The sequence below is a fragment of the Tachyglossus aculeatus genome, chromosome 4, assembly GCF_015852505.1.
Source record: "Tachyglossus aculeatus isolate mTacAcu1 chromosome 4, mTacAcu1.pri, whole genome shotgun sequence".
Classification (NCBI taxonomy): Eukaryota; Metazoa; Chordata; class Mammalia; order Monotremata; family Tachyglossidae; genus Tachyglossus; species Tachyglossus aculeatus.
Window position 1 is genome coordinate 49,187,937 of NC_052069.1, and position 14,477 is coordinate 49,202,413.

At 41.8% G+C, this 14,477-nt stretch overlaps 1 protein-coding gene across 1 annotated transcript in view; it reads left to right on the forward strand.

Annotated features, from left to right (window-relative positions):
• Positions 1-14,477, forward strand: part of ABCD3 (ATP binding cassette subfamily D member 3) — a 116,930-nt gene that overhangs the window by 95,200 nt on the left and 7,253 nt on the right. The window contains exon 21 of the mRNA XM_038745136.1: positions 11,507-11,611. Within this exon, the coding sequence (XP_038601064.1) occupies positions 11,507-11,611 (105 nt within the window). The remainder of the gene's footprint in view (positions 1-11,506; positions 11,612-14,477) is intronic.

A 14,477-nucleotide genomic window follows, 5' to 3' on the forward strand; every position in this document is an offset into this window, starting at 1 on the left:
TCATCATTATTATTATTATTATCTGTAAAATTGGGATTAAGACTGTGAGCCCCACGTGGGACAAACTGCTTACCTTGTATCTACCCCAGTGCTTAGAACAGTGCTTGGCACATAATAAGGGCTTAACAAATACCATAATTATTCATCATTATTATTATTATTAGCATTACTAAGCACTTGGAAAGTACAATTCGGCAACAGATAGAGGCAGTGCCTACCCAACAACGGGCTCACGTAGTACTCTCTCAAACACGAAATAGTGTTCTGCACACAGTAAGCGCTCAATTAATATCATTGATCAATGGGCCTGATTATCATTAGTGGTAATCATGATGATGATGCCCGATATCCTTTTCCTACAAGCTGTTTTTTAGAATGGAGCAGTTACTGCAATTGTCCATTCGTTAGTCAGTCATATTTATTAAGCGCTTACTGGGTGCAATGCATTGTACTAAGCGCTTGGAGAAGTATAATGCAACAATAAACAGTGACATTCCCTGCCCACAGCGAGCTCACATTCTAGAGTGGGGGAGGCAGGCATCAATACAAATAAATGAAATTACAGATATAGGTCTTGTCTGAGAACCACGCCTTTAGAGAGGCGATTGGGGGTCAATGCAATTTCTTTTCCCACCCCAACCCCAAAGCGGACAGTCTCCAGTTCAAAGGAGGAGTTCACTCTGCTGAAATGATCTGAAACGGTCCTGAAAAATCTGAAGATGACTGAAGGAGAGGGACGGTATTGGAGAAGAATAAGAAAAGGGGGAGTCGACTGAACTCATCTTCCCACCCAAACCCTGCCCTTTCCCTGTATTTCCCGTCAGTATAGGCAATACCACTATCTTTCCTGTCTCCCAAACCCATACCTTGTCATTTTCCTCAATTCTTCTCCGTCATTCAATCCACGTATTTAATCTGTCACCAAATCCTGTCGGTTCTTCATTCATTCAGTCGTATTTACTGAGCGCTTACTGTGTGCAGAACACTGTACTAAGCGCTTGGGAAGTGTTCGCATCACTTAAATCCACCCTTTCCTCTGCATCCAAACTGCCACTACCTTGATCCAAGCACATATTACTCTATTTTATTTGTACATATTTATTCTACTTTATTTTGTTAATATGTTTTGTTTTGTTCTGTCTCCCCCTTCTAGACTGTGAGCCCACTGTTGGGTAGGGACCGTCTCCGTATGTTGCCAACTTGTACTTCCCAAGCGCTTAGTCCAGTGCTCTGCACACAGTAAGCGCTCAATAAATACGACTGAATGAATGAATGATGGGAGGAATCATTGAGTGTGGCGGATAGAAGCCTGTTCTGTGGGAACATATTGCCAGTCGTCTTCGGGGAAAGGTTTTGGGTGAGAGCTGAAGTAAAATGAAGTGGATATTGTCTACAGATGAGGGTTAAAGCACGTAAAAATCTTCTTCAGTTTAGCCTTGTGGCTAAACTTCAAATTCTGTCTAAGATGATCTGAAGAAGCGAAATCCGCCCAAAAGTTAACAGTGAAAGGAGAAAGTGTGGACAAGAGGAACAGTTTATTCTGTGGAACTGTGAGCCCACTGTTGGGTAGGGACTGTCTCTATATGTTGCCAGCTTGTACTTCCCAAGCGCTTAGTACAGTGCTCTGCACACAGTAAGCGCTCAATAAATACGATTGAGTGATTGGTTGATTGGAACCTAGGCAAGGAAATGCCGATCATAGTGAAAAATGGTTCAGGATGAAGATTTTGCAGTTAGACAGTGGAGGTGTGGAACTACAGTTATGCTGTATAGATTGAAGTCGATTTACTGATACATCACCAGCATTATGAATAAAAAAGTAGTGTCAAATAAGTGTTTCTTGCCCCTCATGCTTTCTTCTAGGCATTCTTTCAATAACGTGGCTCAGTGGAAAGAGCCTGGGCTTTGGAGTCAGAGGTCATGGGTTCAAATCCCAGCTCCGCCACTTGTCAGCTGTGTGACTTTGGGCAAGAGAAGCAGCGTGGCTCAGTGGAAAGGGCCCGGGCTTTGGAGACAGAGGTCATGGGTTCAAATCCCAGCTCCGCCACTTATCAGCTGTGTGACTTTGGTCAAGTCGCTTCACTTCCCTGGGCCTCACTTACCTCATCTGTAAAATGGGGATGAAGACTGTGAGCCCCCTGTGGGACAACCTGATCACCTTGTTAACCTCCCCAGCACTTAGTGCTTTACACCTTCTAGACTGTGAGCCCACTGTTGGGTAGGGACCGTCTCTATATGTTGCCGACTTGTACTTCCCAAGCGCTTAGTACAGTGCTCTGCACACAGTAAGTGCTCAATAAATGATTGATTGATAGTAAGTGCTTAATAAATGCTATCATTATTACTATTATTATTTATTGAATGACTGTTTTGCAAGGAGGACTTTATTAGACCCTTGGGAGAGTAGAGTAAAAGTAAAAAAAAAAAAAGAAGAGAGAAAAAATCTGCCCCTGCTGTAAAGGAGTTTTGATTAAGGTTTAGTCTTAAATTTGAAATCAGCCTCAAGAGATGAACTAATCCTCAACAATTCGGCAAATGCGAAGATGGAAATCAGGAGGCGTCGTCGGTCTTGCAGACTGCATCGGCAGGCCCCATAACAACTAGCCCTGGACTCCCTCAGATGACTCCATTAGATTGTAAACTTCTTGAGGGCAGGGATTGGGTATACTAATTTCTATCAATCTCCCCCAAGCACTTAAGTGCTCTGCCCCACAGGAGTTGCTCAATAAATGCCACCGATTAAGTGGCGCCTCCTTTATCATTATTCTTCTTATTACCATTATCATTAACAACAACAATAATAATAGTGTTTTAAGGTGCTTATTATACATCAAGAATTGTCCTAAGCATTCATTCAGTTGTATTTATTGAGCGCTTACTGTGTGCAGAGTACTGTACTAAGCGCTTGGGAAGTACCTGGGGTAAGTACAAGGTAATCAAGTTGGGTACAGTCCCTGTCCCACATGGGGCTCATAGTTAAAGTAGGAGGGAGAACAGGAATTAACCCCCCCATTGAGATTATTTAACAATAATAATACTACATATCATCATATTCATTCATTCAGTTGTATTTACTGAGCGCTTACTGTGTGCAGAGCACTGTACTAAGCGCTTGGGAAGTACAAGTTGAAATATGATACAAATGACAAAATGAATAAGCAGTATGTACATAAATGCTTTGGGACATATGGTGAAGGTGCGGTGAATAAAGGGAACAAAGGGTGAGGCATAAAAGAGTGGGAGAAGTTTAAGCGCTCAATAAGTACGATTGATGATGATTATTAACATATTGGATGCTGGAAGATGAATAAGCGGTACGATTTAAAAGTATGGTGAAATTGAAATGTTGGAGGTCAGAAATAAAACATGAACTAAAACCACCACTTAAATTGAATTTTATTAATTGGATTGGAAGAAATACTTAGAGACTGTGACCCCCCCCCCCCACCCCACCCATGTTGGACAGGAACTATGTCTGACCTGATTATTAATGGTGGTATTGGTTAAGCGCTTTCTGTGGGTCAAGCACTGTTCTAAGCACTGGGGTTAGATACAGGTTAATCAGGTTGGACACAGTCCCTGTCCCTCCTGGGGCTCAGAGTCGAAGGAAGAGGGAGAACAGGTATTGAATCCCGATTTTACAGTTGAGGAAACTGAGGCCCAGAGAAGTTAAGCGACTTGCCCAAGGTCACACAGTAAGCAGTTGGCAGGACTCCTGCCTCTGATTCAGCTTCTAACTCCCAGGACTGTGCTCTTTCCACTGGGCCACACTGCTTCTCCTAGATCTCCAGCTCTCTAACACCTTCATTTTGATTAAGGCCTTTGTCAAGGCAATTAAGGTGAAAAATTAATTTTCCCAAGACGCAGTTTGTCTTCACCCAGAAAAAGAGAAGCAGTGTGGCCTAGAGAAAAGAGCCTGGGCTCAGAGGACCTGAGTCCCAACAATCCTGCTGCGGCCACTCGCCTGCTTGTGTGACCTTGGGCAAGTCAGTTCACCAATCTGGGCCTCAGTTTCCTCATCTGTAAAATAGGGATTGAGTATCGTGGCTCAGGGGAAAGAGCCCGGGCTTTGGAGTCAGAGGTCATGGGTTCAAATCCCGGCTCCGCCAATTGTCAGCTATGTGACTTTGGGCAAGGCACTTCTCTTCTCTGGGCCTCAGTTACCTCATCTGTAAAATGGGGATTAAGACTGTGAGCCCCCTGTGGGACAACCTGATCACCTTGTATCCTCCCCAGTGCTTAGAACAGTGCTTTGCACATAGTAAGCACTTAACAAATACCATCATTATTATTATTATTAATACGCCTGTTCTTCCTCCTTAGGCTATGAGTCCCGTGAGGGACAGGGACGGTGTCTGACTGATTAACTTGTATCTACTCCAGTGCCTAGAACAGTTCTTGACCCACAGAAAGCGCTTAACAAATGCCATCATTAAAATTATCATTAGGAGTAATAATAGTAATGATGGGATTTGTTGAGCGCTTACTATGTGCCAAGCACCGTTCTAAGCGCTGGGATAGATACAAGGTAATCACGTTGTTCCATGTGGGGCTCACAGTCTTCATCCCCATTCTACAGATGAGGTAACTGAGGCCCAGTGAAGTGACTTGCCCAAAGTTACACAGCTGATAAGTGGTGGAGCCGGGATTAGAACCCACAACCTCTGACTTTCAAGCCTGGGCTCTTTCCACTGAGCTAGCCAATAGTCTTAATAATAATAATAATGATGGTATTTATTAAGCTCTTACTATGTGCTAAGCACTGTTCTAAACGCTGGGGTAGATACAAGATAATCATGTTGTTCCACGTGGGGCCCCCAGTCTTAATCCCTATTTTACAGATGAGGTAGCTGGGGCACAGAGAAGTTAAGTGACTTGCCCGAAATCACACAGCCGATAAGTGGCGGAGCTGGAATTAGAACCCACAACCTCTGACTTTCAAGCCCGGACTCTTTCCACTGAGCTAGCCAATACTTTTAATAATAATAATAATGATGGTATTTATTAAATGCTTACTGTGTGCAAAGCGCTGTTCTAAGCGATGGGGAGGTTACAAGGTGATCAGGTTGTCCCATGGGGGGCCTCACAGTCTTCATCCCCATTTTCCAGATGAGGGAACTGAGGCCCAGAGAAGTGAATTGACTTGCCCAAAGTCACATAGCTGACAATTGGCGGAGCGGGGATTTGAACCCATGACCTCTGACTCCAAAGCCCAGGCTCTTTCCACTGAGCCACGCTGCTTCTCGTACTCTTAATCATTCCCTTCAAAGCCCTACTGAGAGCTCACCTCCTCCAGGAGGCCTTCCCAGACTGAGCCCCCTCCTTCCTCTCCCCTTCCTCACCCTCCCCATCCCCCGGCCCTACCTCCTTCCCCTCCCCACTGCACCTGTATAGATGTATATATGTTTGTACGTATTTATTACTCTATTTTACTTGTACATATTTACTATTCTATTTATTTTATTTTGTAAATATGTTTTGTTTTGTTGTCTGTCTCCCCCTTCTCGACTGTGAGCCCGCTGTTGGGTAGGGACCGTCTCTGTATGTTGCCAACTTGGACTTCCCACGCGCTTAGTACAGTGCTCTGCACACAGTAAGCGCTCAATAAATATGATTGATTGAATGAATGAATGAACCTGATCACCTTGTAACCTCCCCAGCGCTTAGAACAGTGCTTTGCACAGAGTAAGTGCTTAATAAATGCCGTCATTATTATTATTATTATCCAGGGAACCTCATCTTTACCCATCTCAGGGGGTCTATTATAAACAATTTCCAATTGTCATGCAAATTACACATAAAGCATTAATCCATTGTATTTATTGCGTGCTTGCTATGTGCAGAGGACTGTACTAAGCACTTGGGAGAGTACAGTGTAACAGAATTGGTAGAAACGTTCCCTGCCAACAAAGGGGCTTATGGTCTAAAGCCGGAGAGGGGCATTTAATAATAATAACAATAATAATAATAATAATAATAATAATAGTAATAATAACATTTATTAAGCAGTTACGATATGCAAAGCACCGTTCTAAGCGCTGGGGAGGTTACAAGGTGATCAGGTTGTCCCACGGGGGGCTCACAGTCTTAATCCCCATTTTACAGATGAGGTAACTGAGGCACAGAGAAGTTAAATGACTTGCCCGAAATCACACAACTGACAGTTGGCGGAGCCGGGATTTGAACCCATGAGCTCCGACTCCAAAGCCTGAGCTCTTTCCACTGAGCCACGCTGTTTCTCTGGGAATAAATAAATAAGTAACAAATAGATACATAAATGATAAAGAAAATAAATGTTATGGATATGTGTATAAGTGCTGGGGGTGTGGTGAATATCAAATGCTTACAGGGTACAAATCCAAGTTCAAGGTCGACAGAAAAGGAGTTGGGGAAATGAGGGCTTGGTTGGGGGAAAGCCTCTTGGAGGAAATGTGGCTTTTACCAAGGCTTTGAAGCTGTGGAGGGTGATCAATCAATAAGTCAATCAATCGTATTTATTGAGCGCTTTCTGTGTGCAGAGCACTGTACTAAGCGCTTGGGAAGTACAAGTTGGCAACACATAGAGGCAGTCCCTACCCAACAGTGGGCTCACAGTCTAGAAGGGGGAGACAGAGAACAAAACCAAACATATTAACACAATAAAATAAATAAAACAGATATGTACAAGTACAATAAATAAATAAATAGAGTAATAAATATGTACAAACATAATTACATATATACAGGTACCCAACAGTGGGCTCACAGTCTAGAAGGGGGAGACAGAGAACAAAACCAAACATATTAACAAAATAAAATAAATAGAATAGATAGGTACAAGTAAAATAAATAAATAAATAGAGTAATAAATATGTACAAACATATATACATATATACAGGTACCCAACAGTGGGCTCTCAGTCTAGAAGGGGGAGACAGAGAACAAAACCAAACATATTAACAAAATAAAATAAATAGAATAGATATGTACAAGTAAAATAACTAGAGTAGTAAATATGTACAAACATATATACATATGTACAGGTACCCAGCAGTGGGCTCACAGTCTAGAAGGGGGAGACAGAGAACAAAACCAAACATATTAACAAAATTAAATAAATAGAATCGATATGTACAAGTAAAATAACTAGAGTAATAAATATGTACAAACATATATACATATATACAGGTACCCAACAGTGGGCTCACAGTCTAGAAGGGGGAGACAGAGAACAAAACCAAACATATTAACAAAATTAAATAAATAGAATAGATATGTACAAGTAAAATAAATAAATAAATAGAGTAATAAATATGTACAAACATATATACATATATGCAGGTGCTGTGGGGAAGGGAAGGATCGTCTGTCGGGTATGAAGGAGGAGAGAGTTTCAGGCCTGAGGCAGGATATGGTCGAGGGTTTTGCCGTGAGATAAATGAGATACAGTTCTTATAGGTTGGCGTTAGGCATTACAGGAGCCAAGTGAGTTTGCTGAGCTGTACAAAATAATAATAATAATGGCATTTATTAAGCGCTTACTATGTGCAAAGCACTGTTCTAAGCACTGGGGGGATACAAGGTGATCAGGTTGTCCCACGTGGGGCTCACAGTCTTCATCCCCATTTTACAGATGAGGGAACTGAGGCCCAGAGAAGTGAAGTGACTTGCCCAAAGTCACACAGCTGACAAGTGGCGGAGCCGGGATTTGAACCCATGACCTCTGACTCCAAAGCCTGGGCTCTTTTCCACTGAGCCACGCTGCTTCTCAGTGAAAAATCAGTGAGGTAGAAGTGGGCAAGGTGAACTGCTTACCTTGTAACCTTCCCAGCACTTAGAACTGTGCTTTTCACATAGTAAGCGCTTAACAAATGCCATCATTATTATTATTATTATTATTGAGTGGTTTAAAGCCAATGGTAAGGAAATTTTGTTTGATGTGGAGTTGGATGAGCAACCATTAGAAGACTCAAGGGGTGGGGAAGCTTGGACTGCATGGTTTTTGTCGAAAAATGATCCGGGCAGCAGAGTGAAATGTGAACCGGAGTGGGGAGAGACAGGAGGAAACTGAGGTAGTAATCAAGGAGTGGCTCAGTGGAAAGAGCCCGGGCTCTGAAGTCACAGGTCATGGGTTCAAATCCCGGCTCCGCCGCTTGTCAGCTGTGTGACTTCGGGCAAGTCGCTTCACCTCTCTGGGCCTCAGTTGCCTCATCTGTAAAATGGGGATGAAGACGGTGAGCCCCCTGTGGGATCACCTTGTAACGTCACCAGCACTTAGAACAGTGCTTTGCACATAGTAAGTGCTTAACAAATATCGTTATTATTATTAAGTGCTTGGATTAATGTGGTAGCAGTTTCAATATAGAGCCAGTGCTTAGAACAGTGCCTTGCACATAGTAAGTGCTTAATAAATGCCATTATTATTGTTATTATTATAAGTGCTTGGATTAATGTGGTAGCAGTTTCAATATAGAGCCAGTGCTTAGAACAGTGCCTTGCACATAGTAAGCGCTTAATAAATGCCATTATTATTATTATAAGTGCTTGGATTAATGTGGTAGCAGTTTCAATATAGAGCCAGTGCTTAGAACAGTGCCTTGCACATAGTAAGCGCTTAATAAATGCCATTATTATTATTATTATTATTATATGTGCTTGGATTAATGTGGTAGCAGTTTCAATATAGAGCCAGTGCTTAGAACAGTGCCTTGCACATAGTAAGCGCTTAATAAATGCTATTATTATTATTATTATTATTATTATTATAAGTGCTTGGATTAATGTGGTAGCAGTTTCAATATAGAGCCAGTGCTTAGAACAGTGCCTTGCACATAGTAAGCACTTAATAAATGCCGTAATAATAAGAAGTACTTGGATTAATGTGGTAGCAGTTTCAATATAGAGCCAGTGCTTAGAACAGTGCCTTGCACATAGTAAGCGCTTAATAAATGCCATAATAATAATAAGTGGTGCTTGGATTAATGTGGTAGCAGTTTCAATATAGAGCCAGTGCTTAGAACAGTGCCTTGCACATAGTAAGCACTTAATGAATGCCATAATAATAAGAAGTGCTTAGATTAATGTGGTAGCAGTTTCAATATAGAGCCAGTGCTTAGAACAGTGCCTTGCACATAGTAAGCGCGTAATAAATGCCATAATAATAAGAAGTGCTTGGATTAATGTGGTAGCAGTTTCAATATAGAGCCAGTGCTTAGAACAGTGCCTTGCACATAGTAAGTGCTTAATCAGTGCCATAATAATAAGAAGAAGTGCTTGGATTAATGTGGTAGCAGTTTCAATATAGAGCCAGTGCTTAGAACAGTGCTTTGCACATAGTAAGCACTTAATAAATGCCATAATAATAAGAAGTGCTTGGATTAATGTGGTAGCAGTTTCAATATAGAGCCAGTGCTTAGAACAGTGCTTTGCACATAGTAAGCGCTTAATAAATGCCATTATTATTATTATTATTATTATTATTAGTGCTTGGATTAATGTGGTAGCAGTTTCAATATAGAGCCAGTGCTTAGAACAGTGCCTTGCACATAGTAAGCGCTTAATAAATGCCATTATTATTATTATTATTATATGTGCTTGGATTAATGTGGTAGCAGTTTCAATATAGAGCCAGTGCTTAGAACAGTGCCTTGCACATAGTAAGCGCTTAATAAATGCCATTATTATTATTATTATTATTATTATATGTGCTTGGATTAATGTGGTAGCAGTTTCAATATAGAGCCAGTGCTTAGAACAGTGCCTTGCACATAGTAAGCGCTTAATAAATGCTATTATTATTATTATTATTATTATTATTATCATTATTATAAGTGCTTGGATTAATGTGGTAGCAGTTTCAATATAGAGCCAGTGCTTAGAACAGTGCCTTGCACATAGTAAGCACTTAATAAATGCCGTAATAATAAGAAGTACTTGGATTAATGTGGTAGCAGTTTCAATATAGAGCCAGTGCTTAGAACAGTGCCTTGCACATAGTAAGCGCTTAATAAATGCCATAATAATAATAAGTGGTGCTTGGATTAATGTGGTAGCAGTTTCAATATAGAGCCAGTGCTTAGAACAGTGCCTTGCACATAGTAAGCACTTAATGAATGCCATAATAATAAGAAGTGCTTAGATTAATGTGGTAGCAGTTTCAATATAGAGCCAGTGCTTAGAACAGTGCCTTGCACATAGTAAGCGCGTAATAAATGCCATAATAATAAGAAGAAGTGCTTGGATTAATGTGGTAGCAGTTTCAATATAGAGCCAGTGCTTAGAACAGTGCCTTGCACATAGTAAGTGCTTAATCAGTGCCATAATAATAAGAAGAAGTGCTTGGATTAATGTGGTAGCAGTTTCAATATAGAGCCAGTGCTTAGAACAGTGCTTTGCACATAGTAAGCACTTAATAAATGCCATAATAATAAGAAGTGCTTGGATTAATGTGGTAGCAGTTTCAATATAGAGCCAGTGCTTAGAACAGTGCTTTGCACATAGTAAGCGCTTAATAAATGCCATTATTATTATTATTATTATTAGTGCTTGGATTAATGTGGTAGCAGTTTCAATATAGAGCCAGTGCTTAGAACAGTGCCTTGCACATAGTAAGCGCTTAATAAATGCCATTATTATTATTATTATTATATGTGCTTGGATTAATGTGGTAGCAGTTTCAATATAGAGCCAGTGCTTAGAACAGTGCCTTGCACATAGTAAGCGCTTAATAAATGCCATTATTATTATTATTATTATTATTATTATTATTATTATTATTATTATTAGTGCTTGGATTAATGTGGTAGCAGTTTCAATATAGAGCCAGTGCTTAGAACAGTGCCTTGCACATAGTAAGCACTTAATAAATGCCGTAATAATAAGAAGTACTTGGATTAATGTGGTAGCAGTTTCAATATAGAGCCAGTGCTTAGAACAGTGCCTTGCACATAGTAAGCGCTTAATCAGTGCCATAATAATAAGAAGAAGTGCTTGGATTAATGTGGTAGCAGTTTCAATATAGAGCCAGTGCTTAGAATAGTGCCTTGCACATAGTAAGCGCCTAATAAATGCCATAATAATAAGAAGAAGTGCTTGGATTAATGTGGTAGCAGTTTCAATATAGAGGAAAGGGCGGATTTTTAGCAGGGTCATGAAGGTAGAACGGACTGATCAAGGAGGTGTGAAGCTGGAGGTCTGGAAAAGGTAATCGGCTGAATGGGTCCTGATGCTTTGGGACGGTGAATTAATCTATTGAGTTTATCTCGATAGCGCTTAGTACAGTGCTCTGCACACAGTAAGCGCTCAAATAAATGTGACTGATTGATTGATCTCCTGGTTAAGCTGCCAAGGAGTAGGAATAAAGCCATCATTACCATCCCACATGCCTGGTAGTCGTTTGCGTCAGATTGTACCGTTTCAGCCTGCAAGTGCATTCTTCAGCCTCATCTGGTCAGATACGATTCCATTTGAAAATACGCATCTGTACTTTTGATCAGTCAAAAGAAACTTCTGCTTGCTTGCTTTCAGATGGCAAGATTGTTTTACCACAAACCCCAGTTTGCGATCTTGGATGAATGCACCAGTGCCGTGAGCGTCGACGTTGAAGGTTACATTTACAGTCACTGCCGGAAGGTAAGCCACCTTTGTTTTTCATGGAAGTAAAAACCTCCAGGGTACTGCTACTGCTGGTTAAGCGCTTACTACGTGCCAGGCAGTGTCCTAAGCTCTGGGGTGGGTACGAGCAAATTGGGCTGGACACAGTCCCCGTCCCACGTGGGGCTCACCGTCCCGTTTGACAGGTGAGGTAGCTGAGGCCCAGAGAATCAATCAGTCGTATTTATTGAGCGCTGACTGTGTGCAGAGCACTGTACTGAGCGCTTGGGAAGTACGAGTCGGCAACATATAGAGACAGTCGTCATCATCATCATCATCAATCGTATTTATTGAGCGCTTACTATGTGCAGAGCACTGTACTAAATTGGCAACATATAGAGACAGTCCCTACCCAACAGTGGGCTCACAGTCTAAAAGAAGTGAAGTGACTTGTCCGAGGTCACACAGCATAGAAGACAGACACCAGTTATGAGTGTGATGGTTGAAGGGGAATAGATTACTTCATTAACCTTGTATTTTAACTAGTATATGTAATTGAACCTTAGACCCATTACCATCGATTAATTTGCTTATACTCTTTGTGACTACGTGGCAATTAAAGAATGGCGCGTATTGAGTACCTCCTTGTGTATTGCAGTGGAAGAATGCAGTTCAGTCACTCGTACTTATTAAGCACTTAACTGTGTGCACAACAGTGTACTAAGCACTTGGGAGAGTACAATGCATTCATTCGTTCTTTGTGACTACATGGCAATTAAAGAATGGCAGGTATTGAGTACCTCCTTGTGTATTGCAATGGAAGAATGCAGTTCAGTCACTCGTACGTATTAAGCACTTACTGTGTGCAGAACAGTGTACTAAGCACTTGGTAGAGTACAGTACATTCATTCGTTCTTTGTGACTACGTGGCAATTAAAGAATGGCAGGTATTGAGTACCTCCTTGTGTATTGCAGTGGAAGAATGCAGTTCAGTCACTCGTACGTATTAAGCACTTACTGTGTGCAGAACAGTGTACTAAGCACTTGGGAGAGTACAATGCATTCATTCGTTCTTTGTGATTACGTGGCAATTAAAGAATGGCAGGTATTGAGCACCTCCTTGTTTAGACTGTGAGCCCACTGTTGGGTAGGGACTGTCTCTGTATGTTGCCAATTTGTACTTCCCAAGCGCTTAGTACAGTGCTCTGCACATAGTAAGCGCTCAATAAATACGATTGATGATGATGATGAAGAATGCAGTTCAGTCACTCGTACGTATTAAGCACTTACTGTGTGCAGAGCAGTGTACTAAGCACTTGGTAGAGTACAGTACATTCATTCGTTCTTTGTGACTATGTGGCAATTAAAGAATGGCAGGTATTGAGTACCTCCTTGTGTATTGCAGTGGAAGAATGCAGTTCAGTCACTCGTACGTATTAAGCACTTACTGTGTGCAGAACAGTGTACTAAGCACTTGGGAGAGTACAATGCATTCATTCGTTCTTTGTGACTACGTGGCAATTAAAGAATGGCAGGTATTGAGTACCTCCTTGTTTAGACTGTGAGCCTACTGTTGGGTAGGGACTGTCTCTGTATGTTGCCAATTTGTACTTCCCAAGCACTTAGTACAGTGCTCTGCACATAGTAAGCGCTCAATAAATACGATTGATGATGATGATGAAGAATGCAGTTCAGTCACTCGTACTTATTAAGCACTTAACTGTGTGCAGAACAGTGTACTAAGCACTTGGGAGAGTACAATGCATTCATTCGTTCTTTGTGACTGCGTGGCAATTAAAGAATGGCAGGTATTGAGTACCTCCTTGTGTATTGCAATGGAAGAATGCAGTTCAGTCACTCGTACGTATTAAGCACTTACTGTGTGCAGAGCAGTGTACTAAGCACTTGGGAGAGTACGATGCATTCATTCGTTCTTTGTGACTACGTGGCAATTAAAGAATGGCAGGTATTGAGTACCTCCTTGTGTATTGCAGTGGAAGAATGCAGTTCAGTCACTCGTACGTATTAAGCACTTACTGTGTGCAGAGCACTGTACTAAGCGCTTGGGAAGTACAACATATAGAGACGGTCCCTACCCAACAGCGGGCTCACAGTCTAGAAGGGGGAGACAGACAACAAAACAAAACACGTGGACAGGGGTCAAGTCATCAGAACAAATAGAATTAAAGCTCGATGCACAGCATTAACAAAGTAAATAGAATAGTAAATATGTACAAGTAAAATAAATAGAGTAATAAATCTGGGCATATATACAGGTGCTGTGGGGAGGGGAAGGAGGAGGGGAAAAGGGGGGCTCAGTCTGGGGACTGGGGACAGAGTTCCCTGCCCTCAGCGAGCTTAGTAAGAGGCATGACCCCCGCCCTCAAAGGGTGTGCAATCACATGGCTTACACAAAACAGTCACAAAATGCCTCGGGCGGTTGAAAGCAAATGTGTGGCTCAGTGGAAAGAGCCCGGGCTTTGGAGTCAGAGGTCATGGGTTCGAATCCCGGCTCCACCCCAAGTCTGCTGTGTGACCCTGGGCAAGTCACTTAACTTCTCTGAACCTCAGTTCCCTCATCTGTAAAAATGGGGGTTAAGACTGTGAGCCCCACGTGGGACAACTTGATCACATTGTATCCCCCCCCCCCCCAGCGCTTAGAACAGTGCTTTGCACATAGTAAGCGCTTAACAAATGCCATCATTATTATTATTTTTATTATAAATGGAAAAATAAGAGGAAATGAATGTATACAGATTATGCACCCACGTGTCCTGAGTGGCCGTGGGATAGACTTGAGCTGAGAAGGCCTCCCGGAGGAGGTGGAGCTGCAGCCAGGCAGTGAAGATGGGGAGGGCGATGGTCTGGAGAATTGGAAGCAGGAGGGAGTTGCAGGTGTGAGGAT